The 20,027-nt window shown below is 48.0% G+C and overlaps 2 protein-coding genes across 3 annotated transcripts; one reads left to right on the forward strand and one right to left on the reverse strand.

Annotated features, from left to right (window-relative positions):
* The first annotated feature begins 17 nt into the window (after window positions 1-17).
* Window positions 18-9,991, forward strand: VDAC3 (voltage dependent anion channel 3). 2 transcript variants are annotated; one of them, XM_017831855.1, is made up of 10 exons: window positions 18-93; window positions 1,959-2,030; window positions 2,755-2,804; window positions 2,863-2,865; window positions 6,201-6,353; window positions 7,075-7,127; window positions 7,210-7,437; window positions 8,178-8,328; window positions 9,202-9,259; window positions 9,502-9,991. In XM_017831855.1, exons 2-10 carry the CDS (start codon window positions 1,964-1,966, stop codon window positions 9,591-9,593), a joined length of 855 nt encoding a protein of 284 aa, XP_017687344.1. In that variant the 5' UTR covers window positions 18-93; window positions 1,959-1,963; the 3' UTR covers window positions 9,594-9,991. The 2 variants fall into 2 exon arrangements, with proteins under 2 accessions (XP_017687344.1, XP_017687345.1); XM_017831856.1 differs by lacking the exon at window positions 2,863-2,865.
* Window positions 9,992-10,258: 267 nt separating this feature from the next.
* On the reverse strand, window positions 10,259-19,757 carry IKBKB (inhibitor of kappa light polypeptide gene enhancer in B-cells, kinase beta). The gene is made up of 21 exons (XM_017831842.1): window positions 19,620-19,757; window positions 19,446-19,540; window positions 18,909-19,026; window positions 18,290-18,359; window positions 17,822-17,910; window positions 17,300-17,389; window positions 16,820-16,944; window positions 16,391-16,498; window positions 15,954-16,083; window positions 15,300-15,494; window positions 14,963-15,077; window positions 14,514-14,637; window positions 14,066-14,217; window positions 13,902-13,963; window positions 13,127-13,236; window positions 12,824-12,873; window positions 12,214-12,313; window positions 11,913-12,060; window positions 11,579-11,706; window positions 11,348-11,438; window positions 10,259-10,820 (listed from the first exon to the last, which is right to left on the reverse strand). The coding sequence occupies exons 1-21, from the start codon at window positions 19,722-19,724 to the stop codon at window positions 10,752-10,754; spliced, it is 2,274 nt and encodes a 757-aa protein (XP_017687331.1). The 5' UTR covers window positions 19,725-19,757; the 3' UTR covers window positions 10,259-10,751.
* Between the last annotated feature and the right edge of the window lie 270 nt (window positions 19,758-20,027).

Below are 20,027 nucleotides of genomic sequence, written 5' to 3' on the forward strand. Positions count from 1 at the left end.
GCAGGGCCGGGGCCGGGGCGCGTGCGCAGCGGCGGCCCCGCGCATGCGCAGGGGGGGCGCCGAGAGCCGCACCGGAGGCAGCGCGGGCGGCAGGTACCGGCGGGGCCGGGCCGGGACCGGGACAGGGGCCGGGGCCGGGGCCGGGCACGGGGCGAGGGCGGGCCGCGTCCCGCGGCGCTGTCCGGCCGGGCCCGGCGGTGTCCTGCGGGCCTCCCCGGGGCCTCCCCGGACGTCCCCCGAGTCACCTTGCGGAGGGGCCGCGGGCCGCTCGCTCAGCGCCCTCAGCCCCGCGGGCCGCCCGGGGCGGGCCCGTCCCTGCGGCCCGGGCGCGGGGGTCCCGCCGGCGGTTGTCCCGGCCGGGAGGGCCGGGCCGGGGGGCGCGGGCAGGGCCCGGAGCCGTTACCGGTTGCGTAACGAGGCAGCGCCGGGGCGGGGGCGGCGCTCGCGCCCCCGGGGCCGCCGCCGAAAGGTGCGTGAGGGCGGTCACGGGCCGGGCCCCGCCGCGCCCCTCGGAACCGGCGCCGCGGCCTGAGGGCGCTTCTGCTTCTTGTGCGCGTTACGGGGTTTTTACAGTTACTCCACAGCCTCTTGTGTCTCCTCGCCCGCTTCGCACCGCGTTTTGCGGGTCGTTGTCATCGCGTCTGGTTGATGGAGACCAGGGTTAAGAGTTGTGAAACTCTGAGCTCTGTTCCTCCAGACGATTTTTAGAGCTGTTTTTTATTAGCAAAGAATTTATGTATTTCAGTATGAGTTAACGTCGAGAATCCCTTTTTTTTTTTTTAGTACCGTTTAAATACTTGCATAAAACTTAACATACACATTTAAACACGTAGAATACAGAAAATGTAGCTGTGTGCTGTAAAGAGAGGAGACATGTTAGGAGAGTGAACAGGCTCACAATTTTCAAGATGTCTCAATAGCCTTGTGAAAATGAAGTGTAAACTGAACAGATTGTCCCCCAAAAGGGTGAGATTTAGATGAAGCAGGTGCTGGACAGGATGGTAAAGTCCTCCTTTGCTGGAAGTATTTTCAGTGAAGCTGGTGTGGAGAGCCCCAAGACTGAAAGAGGCAGGGGGGTGACATGTTTTCAGAAGCTGGGGTAGGGGGGTTTCTGGTGTCGGGTGTTGCAGAGAAGAATATGAACAAATGCATCAGAAGTAGGAATGACAAAGAATTACCCTTGAAACCAAAAGGAAGGAGCATCTCTGATAGCTTTTCTCTCCTGAAGCAGGTGTGCCTTCACAGTTATGCAAACTTAATCTAGAAGGGCAAGACTAATTTTCCACTGGGGAAGAGTTTTCCTATTCGTTTACTGTGGATTTTCTGATGCAAAATCCCTGAATTATGGTAACTAAAATGAATATATCACGTGAGCTGTAATATCATGTGCCTGCCCTTTTGAGTTTTGCCCTCCAAAGTGGTTGTACCAGGGACCCATATTAGAAAATGTAGGTTTTGCTGCTGTGTGTGCACAGTGCAGAGATACAGATGGTTACTGGACAGTGCACAGAGATCTCTGTGTCTTACACATCTCTGAAAAAGCTTTCTAGGAAGTCACAAGTGCAGATGGAAGTGAGATCTTTTCCTTTGGGATTGCTCAGTGCTGACCTTGCTTTGCCCTTTGGGGTCCCTTTCGGAAAGGGTCCTGCCAGGAAAGCAGTGTTTGCTCGTTATCAGAACAGTGATAAGGCTCCCATGAGCTCTTTCTGCAGTGGAAGAATGTGAGGCTGACGTTGGTGGATGTAATAGCTGGGTTCAGAGTTCCCAAGTAATGGATTGGCTTTGGGAACTTCCTTGGATTGGAGCTTGTTTGTGACACAGCAACAGTGACACAAGGAGGACTTCTGACAGTTCCTTGTCAGTGAAGTACTGCTGGTCATAGATTTGTAAATGCTTTGGATGTAGTTTGGATTTGATGCTGTTACATTAAGATTCTTACAGCTCCCCGTATGTTTCAGATCCAATGGCTGTACCACCGACGTACAGTGACTTGGGAAAGTCTGCCAGGGATGTGTTCAACAAGGGCTATGGTAAGTGAGATGGTTGTGGTTTGATGACCTTTCCTGTTTTTTTCTTAGGCATCTTGAAAATGCCAATAGAAACATTAGTACCTCAGAGATCCCCTAATAGCTCGTGGCAGGAATTCAGGAGAGGCTTGGAGCATGTGGCACCTTCTGCATCTGAACTTTGGGCATGTGTCATGAAAATGCTGCAGTGGCAAAGAGTTAGAGGGGAAATTTAGGAGTTTGACCTTAAGATGCACTCCAGAACAGTCTCTGGAAAATGCTCCACCCTTTTACCTTCCAGTTTTTGTGTTTGGAGGCATTAAATCGGTGACAGTGATGTAGGCTGCCATAGGAGGCTGTATGTGGCAGTAAACAGGTTCCTGAGGTAGAGTGACCTTTCTGTTAATCAGAGCAGCTGACTGGTACAGCTAGAGATATTGTCACAATATTTGCATTCGTCCCTTCTTGGGAACAGTACTAACAGTGTTGATGTTTTTTAATCTGGTTTTGTGTGTGATAAAGATTGCATTTGTATCCCAAATCCATATGCTACATAAAACTAAAAAGCACTGTGGTCTGGTCTCTGCCACCCTGGAGTTGAGGCTTTGCTAAAATTCAGCTCAAGATCCCTGCTTTAGTCTCAGTTATTTGGGGCTTAGTGTACCCTACCCGTGGTACTTTGGGTGTGCTGGAAACAAGCCTTGCTTGTGTATTGTAAAACAGGCCCTGTGTGCTGTTCTGTTTTCAGGATTTGGAATGGTCAAGTTGGAGTTGAAGACCAAGTCTACCAGTGGGGTGGTAAGTACTGGGGGCTTTCCACCTCACCAGCATGGCAGTGGAGGGACAGACCCCTGAGCTGGTTGGTGGCAGCAACTTGCTGGCAGGTGTTGCCTCCCTCTTTCATTTCTCATTTTAAAACTTGTAGCTGACTCAGATGTTTCTGAGCTGACGTGGCAGTGCTGCTTCTGTGGCCTGCAAGAATTCTCATTCCTCCCTGTTCCCATTGATATGTCCCAGACAGGAGTTTCTTCACCTTACACAGCTCTCATTTCTGCTTAGGAATACATTTGAGTTTCCCTGCTGCTGTTGGTTTTCGTAGGATTTTGAGTCTGGAAGGACTTTTATCCAAAAGGCCAAGTGGCACATAAGCACCACAGTTTAACTTAACTTCATTTTCACTCCTTTTCACTATGGTTACACTTCAAGACTTAATTAAAACTAAACAGTCCTTCTGCAGTACCTTTTATGTAGAATTTGAGGGCTTAATTAAACTTTAGCACTTCAAGCAACTAGAAAACGTTATGATCTGCACTTTAATGATGGAGAAGTGGAGCTTCCTCACGATTTCACAGGAGGCAAAACCAGGAATGGGCTTCGTAATTTTGATCTTTACCAGAGGCATATGTTGTTTACTAAATAATATTTTTCTTACACTGACTCTCAGTTCTGTGCATGCTCCCACTTGATGCTGTTCTGATTGATGAGATGGTGCTGCTTTTCAGCCTACTTCATAAACATGTTTGCCTTAGCTCCCTCCTTCTCTTGCATTCTTATCATGCAAATGGGGTAAGTGCTTCCTTTAGTACTGCTGTATTCTGGCCCAGTTATGCTCTGATGGGTTACTGCATTGTGCTCCAGGAACATGTAGGCCTGTGCTCTCTACACCCTGTGCTCTCTACACTACAGCTGCCTCCATTACTGACATCTCTTGATGTGCAGTTTTCCTGGCTGGAAGTTTTGATTCTCAAATAACATGCAAATAGTTAATTTTGCTGTCTTCGGAGTGTGATGGAACATGAACAACTGTAGTAAGTTCTAAAATGGGCTTTTTCTTTTCCATGCAATTTTCATTGGATGTTTATCCAGCTGGTAAGAATAGTGACTGTTTTGGCATGTTGGCTCTTCATTGCTTTGTCTTCCTTGTCTTCTGTGGTGCATACTGTCACTTGTGAACCATTCCATTGGGTGTAGTCAGTCCTGCTATCATCCACCTTGTGCAATTTAACTGTGTCCAGAGCTCTAAATCTGCTTTATCATCCATGTGTGTAAAGCCATTTGCAATCTTTGCCCAACAGTCCACAACAAGAACACTGTAAGAACAGCAGGGGGAAAACAGGATAGGTGTGGTATTGATAGAGTTGTCTGTTGCTTCAGATTTTGTGCTTGTTGGTGTTTCTGCTGAGCATTCTGCTGCAGCAAAGTGGGTATTTGGGGATGGAGCTGAGGTAGGGAACAGTGTGAGATCTAATTCCTGCATGGGTACTGATAGTACCTCTGGTTATTATGATACAGAAACATTTGGGTGTTTTCTGTGGACATAGAAAACAACAACAATAGTGTCTGTTGGTTATAACTGTTCCAGAGATTGCAAGTGGTTTTGCCTGCTGAGTGCATGGCACTGCTGAAGGTGCCACCATGAACTAGAAGGTCAGTGGGAAGCTGTGCTTGGCTGCTGACCCAGCTGGGTGTGACACAGAGCCAGAATGAGTCTGATTTTTCAGCTACAAAGAATTCCAGAAGTGCTCCTCCACGAGCTGCTCTGGGAGACGCTCTGGTGACACGGGCAGAGATTGATGGCAGCAGATGTTGGCTTGTGCCTTCTGCTTCCAGAAGCAGCTCTAGTTCCTGACACCTGACAGAATGCTTTGGCTTTGGATCATGTGACAGTGCAGGTTCTTTGCCTTTGGCTTTGAGACAAGTGTTTACAACCTTCCCTTTGCTTGATCTGAGAAACAAGCCAAGCCTTTTTAATTGGTTACCTGCTCTAAGCTCAGGAGAAAGTTCCTTCTGAATTCTGAGGCAGGGTCGAGGTGTCTTTACTGACTTTGTGAAAGTGGCATTAGAACACTGGGTAGCAGTGATGTCTGAAGGACAGTCCAACACATCCTGACTCTGTCACATGTCCCTGTTAGCTGGCTCCATGTGTGGTACAACTGCTGTGCTCTTGTAGTGCTGCATTAGCTTGAGTACCTGTCCCTCCCCTGCAGCGTCCCAGGCTGTGGGTGAGGGTGTTACCTGGCACTTCCAAACCATTTACTGACAGTCTTTGTGTCTTTGTACACTCTGCAAAGTCCAGAATTGTGAAAGTAATGTACACAGCATCCAGGAATAGTCCTGGAATGACAAGGATCTGGAAAGTCAGGGTTCCAAAGCTTGGATATATTGGAAATGGATGCTGCCATCTCTTAAGCACTGTATTTTTCAGTATTTAAACTTCAAGAGAGACATAACTTGGAAATGTAATGACAGGTTATTTATCTTTTCTCAAGGAAAATATTTGAGAGATGGGGATAACAAATGAGGGCTGTTCTCAGATGCTTCTTAAAACCTAATTCCTACACCTTGAGCTTAATACTGTGGCAATATTCCTACTCACTGCTTTATACTGGGTTGTGCATGAAACTCTTGAGTTATTCCAGGAGGAGAGATGTTTATTGAGACTTGAAGTCCCCTAAATATCAGGAAGCTCTGATGTTCCAGAGCACACACAGAGCATGTTGCAGAACACACTGATCCTCAGTGAAGGATCACCTGACAGAGACCTCAGGGTGCCGTGGGGGGCAGGTTACTTTCTGATACTGGGAAGAAGAAAAGGTCTCTAATTTTAAGGTGGTTTCCAAAGGGTGACTCAGCTTCAGAAGTGCAGTTACTGACTGAAGTAATGAGTGAGAAGTTGAAGGAGAAGGTACTGAAGTCATCCCCGTGGTATATGAAGAGTCTCAGTGACATCAGGATAAAGGGTAGGGGGAACCACAATTAGGTTGCAGTAGTCAGTGTGAAAAGCATCAGTTCTCCAGAAGACACTTTCACTGCTGAAACATGGGAGAAAAAAATAATTACAACGAAGAAACACACGAGATGTTTGGAGAAATGTGGGAAAAATACATTTTTTTCTTTTTGCTGTTCATCTGACACTGTAAGTTGGGTGTAGGATTGCTTTTCCTAGGGTAGGGGAGAGTGGGTTTTCAGGAGCACACCTCAATAAAAGAAATACTCAGAACAGAGATGCCAAAAGCAGTAGCCTTTTGTGATGCAAAAATAGTTATTTTAGGTGGGGATTGGGAAGAGGAGGAGGAGGATTTTGAGGGTTCTGTCAAAAAGCCTGAGGGTAGCAGTTGTGAGTGCTGGACAAGTGGAAAAACTGAATGTAATTGAACCTCAAGAGCGCTGAAACTCGTATTATGCTCTTGCCAGGACTTCACTGCAACTGGTTCTTCCAACACGGACACGGGCAAGGCCTCAGGCAGTCTAGAGACCAAATACAAGATGAAAGAACATGGGCTGACGTTCACCCAGAAGTGGAACACGGATAACACGTTGGGAACAGAAGTTGCTGTGGAGGATCAGGTAAGAGGAAGTAGATCCTTTGAAAACGTTTCTGCAGCTGGTGTGAGAAAGTCTGGAGCTGAACAGGAAACACTGGGGAGCTGAACAGAACTAGCTGGAGTACTGCAAGAAGTGATGTGTCCTGGCAGAACACACAGGCTGGGGGTGCAGGGTGCTGGATTCCAGCAGAATGATCCAGGGGGATGGAGTTCCTGTAGTTACAGCCCTCTGGAATTACTTGGCTGGTTGAATGAACCAAACTGTTATCCATGAGCTGTGTAGAACTGTCACTGCTGCAGTCATGCAGGGAAAACAAAGAGGGCTCTCATCATTTTAAATGCTTTAATACACAGGGACTTAAGTTTGGCTGCCTTGAGATTGAATATATTTTGTAAGGTTGAAGAGAAAGATGAGCATTTGCAGCTTGGCACTGCTTACACGAAGGGTTGGCAGGGTACAGCACTCTCAAAACACACAGTTCTTTTTCAGATTAATAGGTTTATGCCTTCCACTTAATGCCTGAAGGTAATGGTGCCAAAGATAGTGAAAATTCTGTGGTGCCCTCTGCCCTGTATGGCCATTCATGTTTTACAGTGAACTCTGAAGATGCTGCAGGATGAGGGATTTAAACACATGGTCGTGTTTTGTTTTCTCTTTAGGCAGGAGGCAGAGTTCTAGTAGTGAGTGTAACAAACCATGTTTCAGCAGAATTCTGAGCAGGTGTCTTGGTTTTTCTTTGCAGTTGGCTGGAGGATTGAAGGTGGCTCTTGACACTACATTTGTACCGAACACAGGGTAAATACTTAAATACCTGAATAAATACATCTCACACCCCCCTGTGCACTGCCACGGGTAAAATGGCATTTTCTCTCTGCAGGAAGAAGAGTGCAAAGTTGAAGACCTCCTACAAAAGAGAATATATAAATGTAGGCTGCAACATAGACATTGACCTCGCTGGGCCAACCGTGTATGGCTGGGCAGTGTTGGGCTATGAAGGCTGGCTGGCTGGCTACCAGATGGCTTTTGATACAGCCAAGTATAAGCTTTCACAAAATAACTTTGCCTTGGGATATAAGGCAGGAGACTTTCAGCTGCACACTAATGTGTAAGTATTCTCTGAGCCTAGGAAAATATTACCAGAGGAGCCAAACTGTAGGAATAGTTGTATTAGTGGACTTAGGTCAAAGGCAGGTGGATGGAAGGGGATGCTAATTTGTTTCCAAATAATTTGTATTCAGTGTTTTCATTTTCAGGGCAACTAAAACAGGGCAACTTTCCAGCTCTTGTCTGCCTTGATAGCTTGTCTGAGAGTAATTTGGGGGTTTGTGTATGTAAGATAGTGATGTAGAGGCACTTTGTAAGTGTTAATTTGGAATTTAAATCTGTCAACTTTTAACTTCTGTTCTGGCACTAGATAAAAGAGCCTTCAATTAAGCTACTGTACCTTCTCCCCCTCCCCACCATCGCTGTCCCTCAGAAATGCCCAAGGTGAAGGAGAGAGGCCTCTGTGCTGTGCTTGAGTGTGTCCAGCTGTCACTGTAGCTCTAGCCTGGGCATTCAGATCTCTGAGTCTGAAGATGGTGTATTTAAACAACTGCACTGCAGTAACATGTTCTCAGTCTCATCACTGCCAAAACTGAAGTCTCCTGGATTTATCCCTTCATGTGTTACCACAGGTTGGCTTGAGACAAGCAACCAGGTTATCTGGGTGTATTTTTTCTGTCAGAGCCTCAAAACGTGGTCTCAGCTGTTGGAAAGTCTTGTTTATGATGATTGTGGGGAAGGGCTGACCTAAAGAGTTACTGAACAAGGCAAGGCCTGACACACTTGCATCTGTTAAAACAGGAATGATGGCACCGAGTTTGGTGGGTCTATTTATCAGAAGGTTAATAATAACGTTGAGACATCAGTCAATCTGGCATGGACTGCTGGCAGTAACAACACACGTTTTGGTATTGCTGCAAAGTACCAACTGGATGACAAGACTTCTCTTGTGGTAAGAACTTTGTTAAAGAAATGACTGTTTCAAGCTCCCACAAATACTGAAAATTTGTGTTATGAAGTAGTTGCTTTGACTAGTTACTGAGGGAGAGGTCAAACTGTGGCTTTTGTTGTGGTTCAGATTTAAATTGGGACCTCCCAGGTTATACTTGTGAAATTAGGAAAAAAAATAAACCGTAATTTTGTCCACAGTGAAATAGTCTGATTAGTGTGTTTGGAGCCCTGCAAGATGTGTGTCAAAAGGTACTGAAAGGCTGTAGTGTTTTAATTCTCTAATCCATAACATAAAACACTATTACAGTTACAGTGTGGAAGTTCAGCCTTCTCCTGAGCTGACCCTCGGAAGTCAGCTGACACACGAAGTCAGTGCTGCTTCAGTTCTTAGTGTTAAAACAAGCATTTGTTTTGTTTCAAAACAAGACTCAGTTCCAGGACAATTCAGCCAGAATTAAAGATGAGAAATACTATTGTAAACAGCTCAAAACTTAGTAATGCAAAAAAGGAGTTTGCATATTCATGTATTTATTGCTCATTAAATGAAAAAAAGTCACTCCTGAGTGATGTGAACAAGACAGACTTCTTTGGCTCTGAGGGACTGCAGCAAGGAGCTCTTTAAAGGATATGAAGACAGTGTTTGGGGCAGTGAAGAACAGGGTGGCATTTTATCTGGGCACAATGGGGCCACCATTTGAGGAAAGGATTGCTTGGGCTGGAAACTCTTGAGAAAAGACTGGAATGTGCTCCTAACAGAGGTTACTCTACAAGTAGCTGAAGAGAGTTAATGCATAAGCCACCTTCTCAGGGCACTGGGACAATGCTGAATATTTCTGCACAGTGTATAACTACTGTGATTTCCTTTTTCCTGTAGGGCAAAGTGAACAATGCCAGCCTCATTGGACTCGGCTACACTCATGTCCTCCGACCTGGTACGTAAGTCTCACTGGCAGCAGCAAATAGTATTGAGTGCTACACTGGGGGTTATTTCCTGTCATCTTTAGAACAGAACAGAGGAACAGGTGAGCTCAGAGTTTTGCAGACTCACAGAAGGAAAGGGTATCTCACTTGCTTTAGGAACTGGGGTACAAAGGCAGTGCTGAGGTCGGGTACTGAGGGAGGGCACTGCCCAGGGCTCTCACAGTGGGATGGCTCTCATGACTTGCTTTCACAGGTGTTAAACTGACCGTCTCAGGCTTGATTGATGGCAAGAATTTCAATGCTGGAGGTCACAAAGTTGGGCTGGGATTTGAGCTGGAAGCTTAACACAGCTGTAAGTAAAACAACTGGTGGTGCTCTGGAAGGTGAAGGAAAAGTATACCCAGTGTGTTTCGGCCTTAATATACTCTGAAATTTGAAGAAGTGTGAACTTTCTGCTCTTCCAAAGAACGACTTTAACCCACTGCTGAAGGTCCAGAGAGTGCCAGCACAACAGAGGAAGACACTTGAAGGCGTGCATGGAAGTTGTGATGTTTGTGCCACATTTCAGTTTCCTGTATTTTAAATCTGTTCCTAAAAAACAGAAGAAAATCCAACCTCTCCCCCTTATTGTATTGCATTTTGCATGTCCTGTACTCCACAGCCTTTTCTAAAAGGTGGTCGCTGTGCTGTAGTGGAAATTTGGGTTTACATCGGAATGAAATAAATTGGTCCCAGTCGGAACAGAGGGTTGGTGTGTTTTGACTCTTAGCCAGGTTCAGAAAAGCTGTGTTCCATCTGGCTGTTCTTTTTTTTTTCCTTTTGATGCAACTTTAAGCATGGCTAATAGATAACCTGCAAATGCTTTGTCACACTGTACCTGTACACTGAGCATTTCCTTCTCCTGGGGTTTCCAGGATAACATCCTTACACCTCTCATGTTTTAGAGACCTGCACAGTGAAAGCAGCTTTTTCCATTAAAATGTTATTGATGGTATCAAAAAGAGCAAACCAAAAGTTTACATGTTTTAGATAATTTCGTTCCCATATAGGAAACAAGTATTAGGTAAGTACAACCATTACACTTAAAGAAAAAAAAGTGCAAATCAGCAGAGTTAAGAAATGAGGTTCACAGTTCAAGTATATTACAAAGGTGACATCTACCAGTGCCTGGGCAAACATTGTCCATTGTTCCATCAGAAAGCCTAAAATGCAGTAGAACAGCCACAGGTGATGCCTAAGGGAAGATATATCAGGACAGAGAATAAGAATGATCTGCTGTCATAAGGCACAATTAAGAAGGTTTTCCAGGCAGTTAGAACAGGCATTTCCTACTGTAGCTTTGTGAGCAGTGTCTGGGAGGTGGATACTAAAGCTAGGCTGTGTGTGTATCACAGGAGCAGCAGGTGACAGGAGAAGGAGGCAGTTGATCTTCCCTTCTCGGGGGCAGCAGCTTTTCACACTTGGCTTCCCAAAGCAGCGTCTTCAGGGGCGACTGACGTGATTTCACATCTGGGTTTGTTCTGGACTGTTGGTTTCTTCTACCTGAAGCTGCAGCCAGCTCCAGTCTAGAGCCTGGAGAATAAACAGAACTGCAAAGGTCAACACCAGCTTACAGATGAGCTTTCTTTAGAGTAAAGGAGAAGCAAGTTAAAAGAATTAAAAAAAATTACTGTGAACAAGTTGGGCAGTAGAGTTTCAAGATAAGCCATGTGACTGCTGTAAAGGAAACTCTTAAGTTACTTATTTCTCTAATATTTTGCTCTCTTTTTAATATTCTGCACCCCTGCCCCCCCTGTATTGCCACCAGATTTAAGAGTGCAGTTTTGCAGTATTTTGATACAGCAGCCAAGCAACTCCCCCCTCCTTTATTGTTCACCCCCCAGTCCCCAGTGCAGGGCTCTCCTCAGCAGCCACAGAGTGTGTCAGGCAGCAGCTCCTGGGGGAGCAGGTGCTTCCTGTCTGCACAGCTCCTGTTCTCTGTTCAAGAGTAAATCCCAGATTTCCATTAGCTGTATTACTGAGTGGTGGCAAAGCCACACAAGCAGAACTTTGAAGCCATGAGCTTGCCCAGTCTATTTCTAGAAGAATGAATACATTACCATGAAGCTCTGCTCCTGATCCTTCATTGTGTCATACATCACATTTTCTAGCTGGCTACAAAGTTTCTGTGATTCCAGCAGTAGCTCCTCACTGAAAGAGACAATTATTACGCTATTATTTTCTATGGCAGCTTAAAGAGATACTGCTTCTACTTCTGAAATATTTCTGGCAGGTATGCTGCAGACACTGAAGGCAGTCAGGTCATAATTCATACTCCAGACTTGCCTCACCTTTTTCTTACAGAGTCTGATAAATGGTAGGTTTCAGAAGGGACCTGCAGCAGCAGCTGACCAGGGCCACCAAGACGAGATGTGTTCATGCTCTCTGGGCTGCCAGTGACAGGACCACGGACTTTACTCTGAAGAAAGCACAGAATATTCAGGTTGCAACTATTTCCACTAGTTTTCAGCAGACAGGAGTATGAGACAACCTGGAACTTGGCTCTAACACTAATTCAAAATAACAAAGGCAAGAACCATAGGACTTACTCCATTTACTATTATTTCAGTAACCTGTGCTACAAACCATATTTTTCAATTAAAGTGGAGTTTTTATTTTACTTACACAAGCAATTTTCAGCAAGTTCCACAATTCTTTTTGCCGTTTCTCCTGAAGCCTAACAACAGTTTCCTCATCTTCACGCATCAGATCCATCACCTTCTCCACTCTGGGGAACAATTCCAGTGCCTTCTGCTTGCAAACTACAGTTTTACTATTAAAAAGGTAAAAATGGATCAGGTCACACACGGGCCACTGCAGCAGGGAAACATTTCTGAAGTTACTTATTCCCTGTGTGCACTGGATTTTAAACATTCTCCTGCTGAAGGAGAAAATGCTTTCCCTCAGTAAAATCTACAAAGCTCACCTGAGCTGAGCATAAATGACTCGAACTTTCTTTTCGAAGGTCTGGATTGCCTGTAGCAGCAGCCGCACTATTTCCTGGCTGTCACCGCTCGTCCTCTGATCTGGAACGAGACCCAGAGTGTTACACAGAGAGAAAGGCTTACAGGATACAGGGAGAAGATTCTTTGTGGCTTGTTTCCACTGCTGCTTCAACCCTGAAACACCCCAAGTTCAGGGCCTGCAAGTTTGAGCGGGATGCACTGCACTGGATTTTAGCCACCTTTTCAAAGGTTTAAGAACTGGAAAGCAGAGCTGGGCCTGGACAGCTGCTCAAGGAACAGCCACGTCTCTCACCCTACACAGAAGGAGCAGTAGATGCTTGTGGCAACAGCCTGCTCTGAGCAGAGCTCCAGAGGAGGTTCAGGAAGAGCTCAGAAGGTGCCAAGAAAGCAAGGCTGGCCTAGTGTAAAACTGACTCCCTGACTCCCCTCTCCAAAAGAAGGTAAGTCCATGTGCAGCTAATGTGTGGGCAGGCCTAGAACGCACAGGAATTTTCCTCAGGGGTCATTGCTACATCTCCAAAGTCACCATCCCCACAAAGCAAGCTGACCTTGAGCTAAAATGTCTTTTACCTCTTGGCTTCTCTCTCAGTCTCCGGTACAGCTCTCGGGCTTGTTCTTCTCTAGAAGGGAAAGGCAGAGAAAACAAATGACTTCTCAAGAACCAAAATAAGGAACAAATAGTTTGAGAAGTTAAATCTTTTCTATATCAGTCTGCCATTTCAGATGGCAGATGAGTCAAAAACTGCCTTCAGTGGTGAAGTCCTCCCAGTGCCCCATAATTTGGGCAGAGGAAAGAGCCCTTTCATTGTCCTGTGCTGGGTCAGCTTAGCTAGAAATAGTCCTGCATCTGAAGTTCAAGGTAGTTCAACTCACAAATCCTCCAGTGTTCCTCCTTGTTTACGACCTAGTGGGCTTCTCTGCAGGTCCACAATGTCTGTCTGCAGGGCCATCATCCTCTTCACCAGCTGATCCACATCATCCTCCTGAAAGCAGGGCAGAGCATCAGCAACAAACAGTGTCATACTCAGAGACACGACCACTCACAGTGGCTCCTCCCTTCTTGTTCACATTTCCAAACACATCAGCAGGATGAAAACAGCAGCCTTGGCCAAAGACAAGGGAGAACAGAAGTTACTTCAATTCAAAGAAATTAGGTTTGTGCTCTTGGATAAGACAACTTCCACGAATTTTTTGGTGAAAAATTCAGCCTGTGACAAAGAGCAGTTAAGGGTCAGACTTTGTAGTAGATGTGCTCCTAGTTCCCAGGCCATCTTTCTCCCTTTTCCTTGGCTACTCCAGACCTCTCATCCTATCCATTACCACTTTTCCCCTTTTCCTTCACCACATAACCACATCAACTGCTGGCACCCCAAATCCTGCTTTTCACTTGAACCCATTCACAAGCAGAAGCTGCTGCTTGTTCAGACAGACATTCTGCCCCCTGCCTCCTCCAACAGAATGAGCTTCATGAAATACTAGTAATGGACAAAAATGGTGCCACCCAAACCAAGGCAATATGAAATCTGGAATCGGTCCAGACACGAGAAGTTTCTGTTTAAGGGGGAACAATGAGGAGAAAAAGGGGGGAAAAAAGATAATAAAAACAAGCCTCTTTTTCTTTAGGATAAGCAGTTATTTAGAAACATACCCGCCCACAAAGTTCCACAGCTTGTTCCATCTCTTTCCAGGCAAACAGCAGCTTCTCAGAAGCTACAGGAATGAAAGAAGAGACATTGGATTTCTCGGGTTCACAGAGGAAGAGGTAGGTACTTTGTGGGAAGAAAAGGCACGTTTTCCAGATGCTATACTCACTAATTCCAAATTCAATCTGCTCTTTATACTTTTCCAGATCTATCTGGATGCTTGTTTTAAAGAAGTCCAGCTTTGCTTTCAGCTGCTGGGAAAGGGAGGCCATAGAATTCTTCATCTTGGAGAGGGTGCTGTTGTAACGCAGCAGATTCATCCTGCAGGGACAGGAAGGTGCTGTCAGCCTCCCAGACTGGGAATGCACTTCCAGCACAGCACAGCTTCACTGAGGACTGAGGACAAAGGCAGCTGGGCCAGAGGGCCAGCTCCCAGCTTTTCAGGAATAGTTTACAGCTCCACTCAGGGGCTTCCCATTCCAGCAGGCCCCCATTCCCACCCCTTCCCTCTCCCCAGAGCACAGACAGAAGTGCCCCAGAGCACAGACAGAAGTGCCCCAGAGTGCAGAGAAGTGCCCCAGAGCACAGAGAAGTGCCCCAGAGCAGCTGCCCCGTACATGGCCGCGCGCTGCCCCTGCTGCAGCCGGTTACAGTCCTCCTTCAGCACCCGGATCGTGTGCCAGATCTGACCCCACACCTTGCGCAGCTGGAAGAAGTGCAGGTTCTTCTTGGGATCCTGAACTACAGACAGAGGGGGGGAGGGAGGGAAAGACAAACGTCCATGTCAACGAGCAGCCTAAGAGTGGTGTTATCACATGTCAAAGCAGCCTCAAACACTGTTACCTCCTGCCCAGCCCAGACCTGGCCAAGCCCTACTCAGTTCCCTCCGTACCAAAATCAAACACTTCCTTTTCTCAGCTATTCTGACAAACTGAATGAGTGCTATGCCAGTCCACTTTACTGCTGCTTCAGTCCCCAGTACGCAAAGCTCTGTCTGCTGTTTGCACGTGGCACAGAGCACAGAACACAGGCCCCCTCCCATGGTCACGTCAGAGGAAGTCCTTACGGATGCAGTCGACACTTTCTGGGTGAGGACGCAAGGCCACCTGAGCCTCGTAGGAAACTTTCTTGTTGTCAAAGAGGAACAGGAGGTCTGTGTCTGCAGCTGCAGCATCATTCACCTGCAGAAGAAAAAAGACCCGACTGAGTTCCCTCAGAAAGCTAAGCCTCGTTAACCCCGTAACCAGAACACTCCTCCTCGGCCACACAGAGAACACCAGAGGCAAGGGCTGTGTGGTTACTGTGACAAAAGCCTGCACGACAGCAGGGAGTACTGTGATCCCAAAGGGAGAGCAGTGCCTGCTGATTCACTCAACAACAAGAAAAGGAGTACCCAGACTCACCTTGCTATCAGCTATATGTTTAGTGACCAACTTCTGAGAAAACAATTCAAGTCCTGCTTCCTGCAGTAGCTCCTGGTCCTGTTCTGGGATTCCTGTGTCTGCCTGGATCCTGGCCTTCACACTCTCCAGAGTCTCCTCCTCTGTCACAGGGTAGGTGTGCACAGTTCCCGTAACCATGTTCAAAACATGAAGCAACTACAAGAGCAGCATGACATGAGAAAGGCTGAAGAAACACTGGTCATGTTTGAGCAGAGATGGCAGGACTGAGAAATTGGTCACCAATAAACTGTTCAAAGCACTTGGTGGGCTCAGGAAGTCACTCTGCAGCTACTTCATAACATTATGCCAAAGTCCTCGTCCTCCATCGAGTGGAGGGGAGGCCATGTGGCAATTAAACAGCTTCAGCTGCAGAATCCTCTACCAGAACATGGAACTAAGCACACACAGAAGCTATTTGCTACTCCCAACAAGCTCAAGGAGTATTTGTCCTCAGAGAAGCAAGAGGAAAGTCCCTTCACTAACTGTCAGGAGACAGCTCCATGAGCTTCTGTGCCACTCCTCCTCCTAGGCCTCTGACTCAAGCACCTTCTCTCATGGGCTACAGGCAACTGCTCTCTGGAAAACTTTTCAGGATAATACAGAGCCATTGCTCACCTTCAAGTTCAAAATGTCATCCAGGGCTTTGAAACACCCATAGGGTCCATATGTAGGATCTGTCCCTCTCTGACGTGGGTGCCACATTAACATGAGCTGCAGCCATTTCTCCAACCTCGCAGACAAAACACTGAACAACCAAGAACAGAAGGGGATCACAAGAAGTAAAAGTGCATTTGCAGTCACTACATGACCTGTTCTCCGCAGGAGGACTGACAAACAACTGCCCCCACCCCGATCCCCCCAACACTCCCCATCACAAGTGCAGTGTTTAGAAGGCAGAAACCAAGACTCCCAACTACACAAGTCTGACAAGTGACACAAGTACTGTCTGTGTCATGCACTCAATTTATCCACAGATCAACAGTGTATAATATAAACCTGGTTCTTATGCAGAAGAATCAGTTTATCCCAGCAGGGCAATTTCCAGTGCACACCTGTTTAGATTGTTTGGGCAGGGTAAGCTGCTGGAAAACTTGACTTCTCCAGATAAGTCTTCTGAAACAACAATATCCAGCTCACTCTTCTGACGCACTTTTGTGTGCCTGAGGAATTCAAGCAAGTACAATGGTGAAACAATCACCTGCCTCTCCCAGCCTGCATGACAGTAGGCTCTTAAAGCTACTCTTGACAGATATAATACAGATGCCACTTTGCTTTCTGTTACCTGCCCTGCAGGAGTCAGACCTTATTCCCAGAGGGCAAGTATCAGGAATGCTGAACTTGCTCAGGTAGGTCAAACTCCTGTGAAGGGAGCCAGTCTCCATAAGGGCAAGGAACACAGGGACGTTGTCCTAAGAATCAAGGGACTGTAAACAGGACAGACACGTGGGATCCCCTCCTGTCACCAGCCCCAGCTCACTCACCACTGCACTGGCTGCCAGTTGGGCAGGAACGGTCGGAAGCCTGTAATGCACTCAAAGGCCAGTGTGCCAAAGCTCCAGTAATCCACTGTCACCGTGTACTTCTGCTGTTCCAGCAGCTCGGGAGCCTGAGACAGTTACACACGTAAGACAAAGCCACCCATCTCTTGGCTCTCTCTGCCCCTTAACAGCTCACTAATGTTCCTACACAAGATTAAAGATGTTATGGAACACGAGCTTCGAGACCCTCCCAGAGTGACCCGCACAGGTCACTGGCCCTCCTGCTCCTGATTTGCAACAGACAGAGCTGGCAGACACTGAAAACACAGTGTCAGCAAAAAAAGGGTCACCTCTGCTCGCTGCAGCACCCCAAATGCACCCCATGCCAGCACAAGTACCTCATCCCAGCCCAAAGCTGGATAACAGTTAATTCTACCCCACTGAAAAGCAGGAGCTGCTCCTCTAGCTGAATTCCTTCCTTACCAAGTACTGCAGAGTCCCAACAAAGGATGTGCACAGGCTACCCTGATCCAGTTCCTTAGCATAACCCAGGTCAATGATTTTGTGTATTAACTGAAACACACAACAGAGAACAAGAACACTAGACTGAAGTCCTGTTAAAAGCACATCATACAGCAGAAAGAAAAGGTTCAGCTCTTCAAAGGTATGCAGGAAAGGTGCCAGGGAGGGGAGGGAAGGAGAAATGGGAGATTCCTAAAACTGCAACATATGTAAAGCTGTCAGGGGCTTGGCACACATTTAGCAGTTATGTCTCCAGCTCTTTCTGATCCTTGGTCCATCACTATGATTCTCTGCTTAATAGCTGAAAGTCAAAATGTCAGGTGTTAACAGGTGCCTAACACAATCTCTCATCTCAGCTGCACACAGAACACTGTTCATCTGACACAGCTGTCACCCTGGGTGGAGTGCTCTGCAGAGGGACCACGTGCACCTCCTCTTACACTTACTTGTGTGTGCAGGTAGAGACACCCAGTTTCTGCTTACCCTCTGCTCTCCTTGCTGCAGCACAATGTTCTCTGGTTTCAAGTCTCTGTGGATGATCCTGTTCTCATGAAGGTACCTGAGAGCAGAAGCTGAGACACAGAAAAAGCCACTTCTAAGAGCATAATTAACAGTACCTAGCAGGAGCTTGGTAAGGATTCAGTTCTACCTACTATAAGCATGGCTTTTGGGTCAAATCTTGTACAATGAAACATGTAAGTGCAAGAGGGAAGTCAGCATCAAACACCTCTGGACACAAGCAGAGTTTTCTCCCTGGGTGTTCCCTCCCACCCTTCTTGTAAACTGTAATAATGCTGGCTAGTTTCAAGTCAGCAGGGACCTCCACAGACTCCCAAAACCTTTGGTAGATGATCAGAAAAGGTCAGACTAAGATGTAGTTATTAAGGTCACTGCTGTAGTTATTAAGGTCACAGCACTAGCTCAGACAGTGGAGGTACTGCAGCCACTCACCAATATCAGACAGCAAGATGAGAATGGCTTCCTCCCGCAAGCCACAGCAATTCTCCAGCTGATTCAGGTACTGCAAGTAAACAACACGGAACGTAGGCTTTCCCTCCTCTACCCTGAGCGAGGCTCACAGTCCCACAAATTCTCAGGGATGCAAGAAGTCTAAGTAACAGCAATCAAATTCTCTAGAGGCACAAAATTCTATGGTCTGTGACCTCCGGTAGCAGCAATTACAGCTTCAGGCCTTGGCCTAATGGCATGGGAGGATAACAGAGTGGGTGAGAGAAGTCAGGGTCATCCCATTCTCATCCTTCTACTTGCTCCACCTTTCTCAGCCATTTCCCCTGCGTCTGGCAGTATCAGCTCAAACCTCAGGTCTGAGCTCTGGCTGTTATCTACAGGCAGATTACAGGAAAGGTTAGAAAAACCTTAGGATTAGAATTATCCTGTGTTATTTTTCCCTCTGACAGACAGAAGTTAATCACTTTGAGGAATCTGTTGATGCCATGACTACGAAGCATCAGGATGTGAAAGCAAAGATTTTACGGGAAAACTTGAACAGAACACCTGGGATGAGATGAGAAGCTGATCCAGCCCTCGGTCACCTTCCCAGGGCCCTCACCTTGCGGAGGTCTCCACCCTGGCAGTACTCCATGGCCAGCAAGGGTAAGTCATTTGGTGCAAGCTTCTGCATCCCTTCAGGGACATCACGGGCAGCCACCACATTGGGATGGTTGAGCCTGAGGAATGAAAATAAGGCAAGCACACGTGATGTGCTGCAACTCCTACACAGTTTCACATGCTCATGGTCATCGCTCCAAGTCCTACATGGTCACCAACCCTTTTAGAAACTGAACTAGTGGGTTCTAAAGGTCTGCAATTCACCCGTCCTTCACGGTCCTAGGCTCGCCCTAACTCACTGCATTTCATGCGCAGACAGCGCGTTCCTCCAGCGCACACGCACGGCAGATCTGCCCGGGAGGTACCGCAACGAGCCCCGCACAGACGGCACCGCGACCCGGGGTGCGGGAGGCGCAGGCCGGGTCCGTGAGCGGAGGAGCGGGCACCGCCCGGAAGGATCCCCGGGGCCTCTCCCGGCACTTCCCTCGGCACCCGCCAGACCCGCCCCCGGGCACGGCGGGACCCCGGCCCCCCTCACCTCTTCATGATCTGTATCTCCAGCGCCCAGCGGTCGCGGTTGCGCGGGCTCAGCTCCTGCCGGCACTGCTTGATGGCCACCTGCTCGCCGGTCTCCTGCGGGACACAGCGCGGGCCGGCTGAGCGCGGGGGCCCCGCGCCGGGGCGCGCCCCGCGGGCCCGACCCGCCGCCTACCTTGTTGTGCCAGCGGACGACGTTGCCGAAGCCGCCGGTGCCGAGGCGCTCCCGCATCTCCCAGGGCCCGCAGGTCGGAGCCTGCAGCGCGGGCGGGCGGCTCATGGCGGGCCCGGCTCCTGCGCGCGCCGCGCTTCCGGCTCCGGCCGGGCGCGCGCCCGCCCGCCCGCGCGGGGCCGCGCGTCGTGAGGGGAGCGGGACTGAGGGCAGCGGGCATCGTGAGGGGAGCGGGACTGAGGGGAGCGGGCATCGTGAGGGGAGCGGGACTGAGGGCAGCGGGCATCGTGAGGGGAGCGGGACTGAGGGNGGGGAGCGGGCATCGTGAGGGGAGCGGGCATCGTGAGGGGAGCGGGCGTCGTGAGGGGAGCGGGCGTCGTGAGGGGAGCGGGACTGAGGGGAGCGGGCATC

This window comes from Lepidothrix coronata, unplaced genomic scaffold (assembly GCF_001604755.1).
Source record: "Lepidothrix coronata isolate B3197 unplaced genomic scaffold, Lepidothrix_coronata-1.0 Scaffold197, whole genome shotgun sequence".
Lineage (NCBI taxonomy): Eukaryota > Metazoa > Chordata > Aves > Passeriformes > Pipridae > Lepidothrix > Lepidothrix coronata.

Bases quoted from the DNA above. Each gene is read 5' to 3' on its own strand.
- VDAC3 (XM_017831855.1), top strand. From the start codon at position 1,964: ATGGCTGTACCACCGACGTACAGTGACTTGGGAAAGTCTGCCAGGGAT. The intron at 2,031-2,754 runs GTAAGTGAGATG...TTCTGTTTTCAG, and splicing joins TGTGTTCAACAAGGGCTATG to GATTTGGAATGGTCAAGTTG. The intron at 7,128-7,209 runs GTAAATACTTAA...TTCTCTCTGCAG, and splicing joins ACATTTGTACCGAACACAGG to GAAGAAGAGTGCAAAGTTGA.
- IKBKB (XM_017831842.1), bottom strand. From the start codon at position 19,724: ATGAGCCGCCCGCCCGCGCTGCAGGCTCCGACCTGCGGGCCCTGGGAG. The intron at 16,084-16,390 runs GTGTGCACTGGA...TTGGTTGTTCAG, and splicing joins TGCCCAAACAATCTAAACAG to TGTTTTGTCTGCGAGGTTGG. The intron at 15,078-15,299 runs GTGAGTCTGGGT...TTTCTTCTGCAG, and splicing joins AACATATAGCTGATAGCAAG to GTGAATGATGCTGCAGCTGC.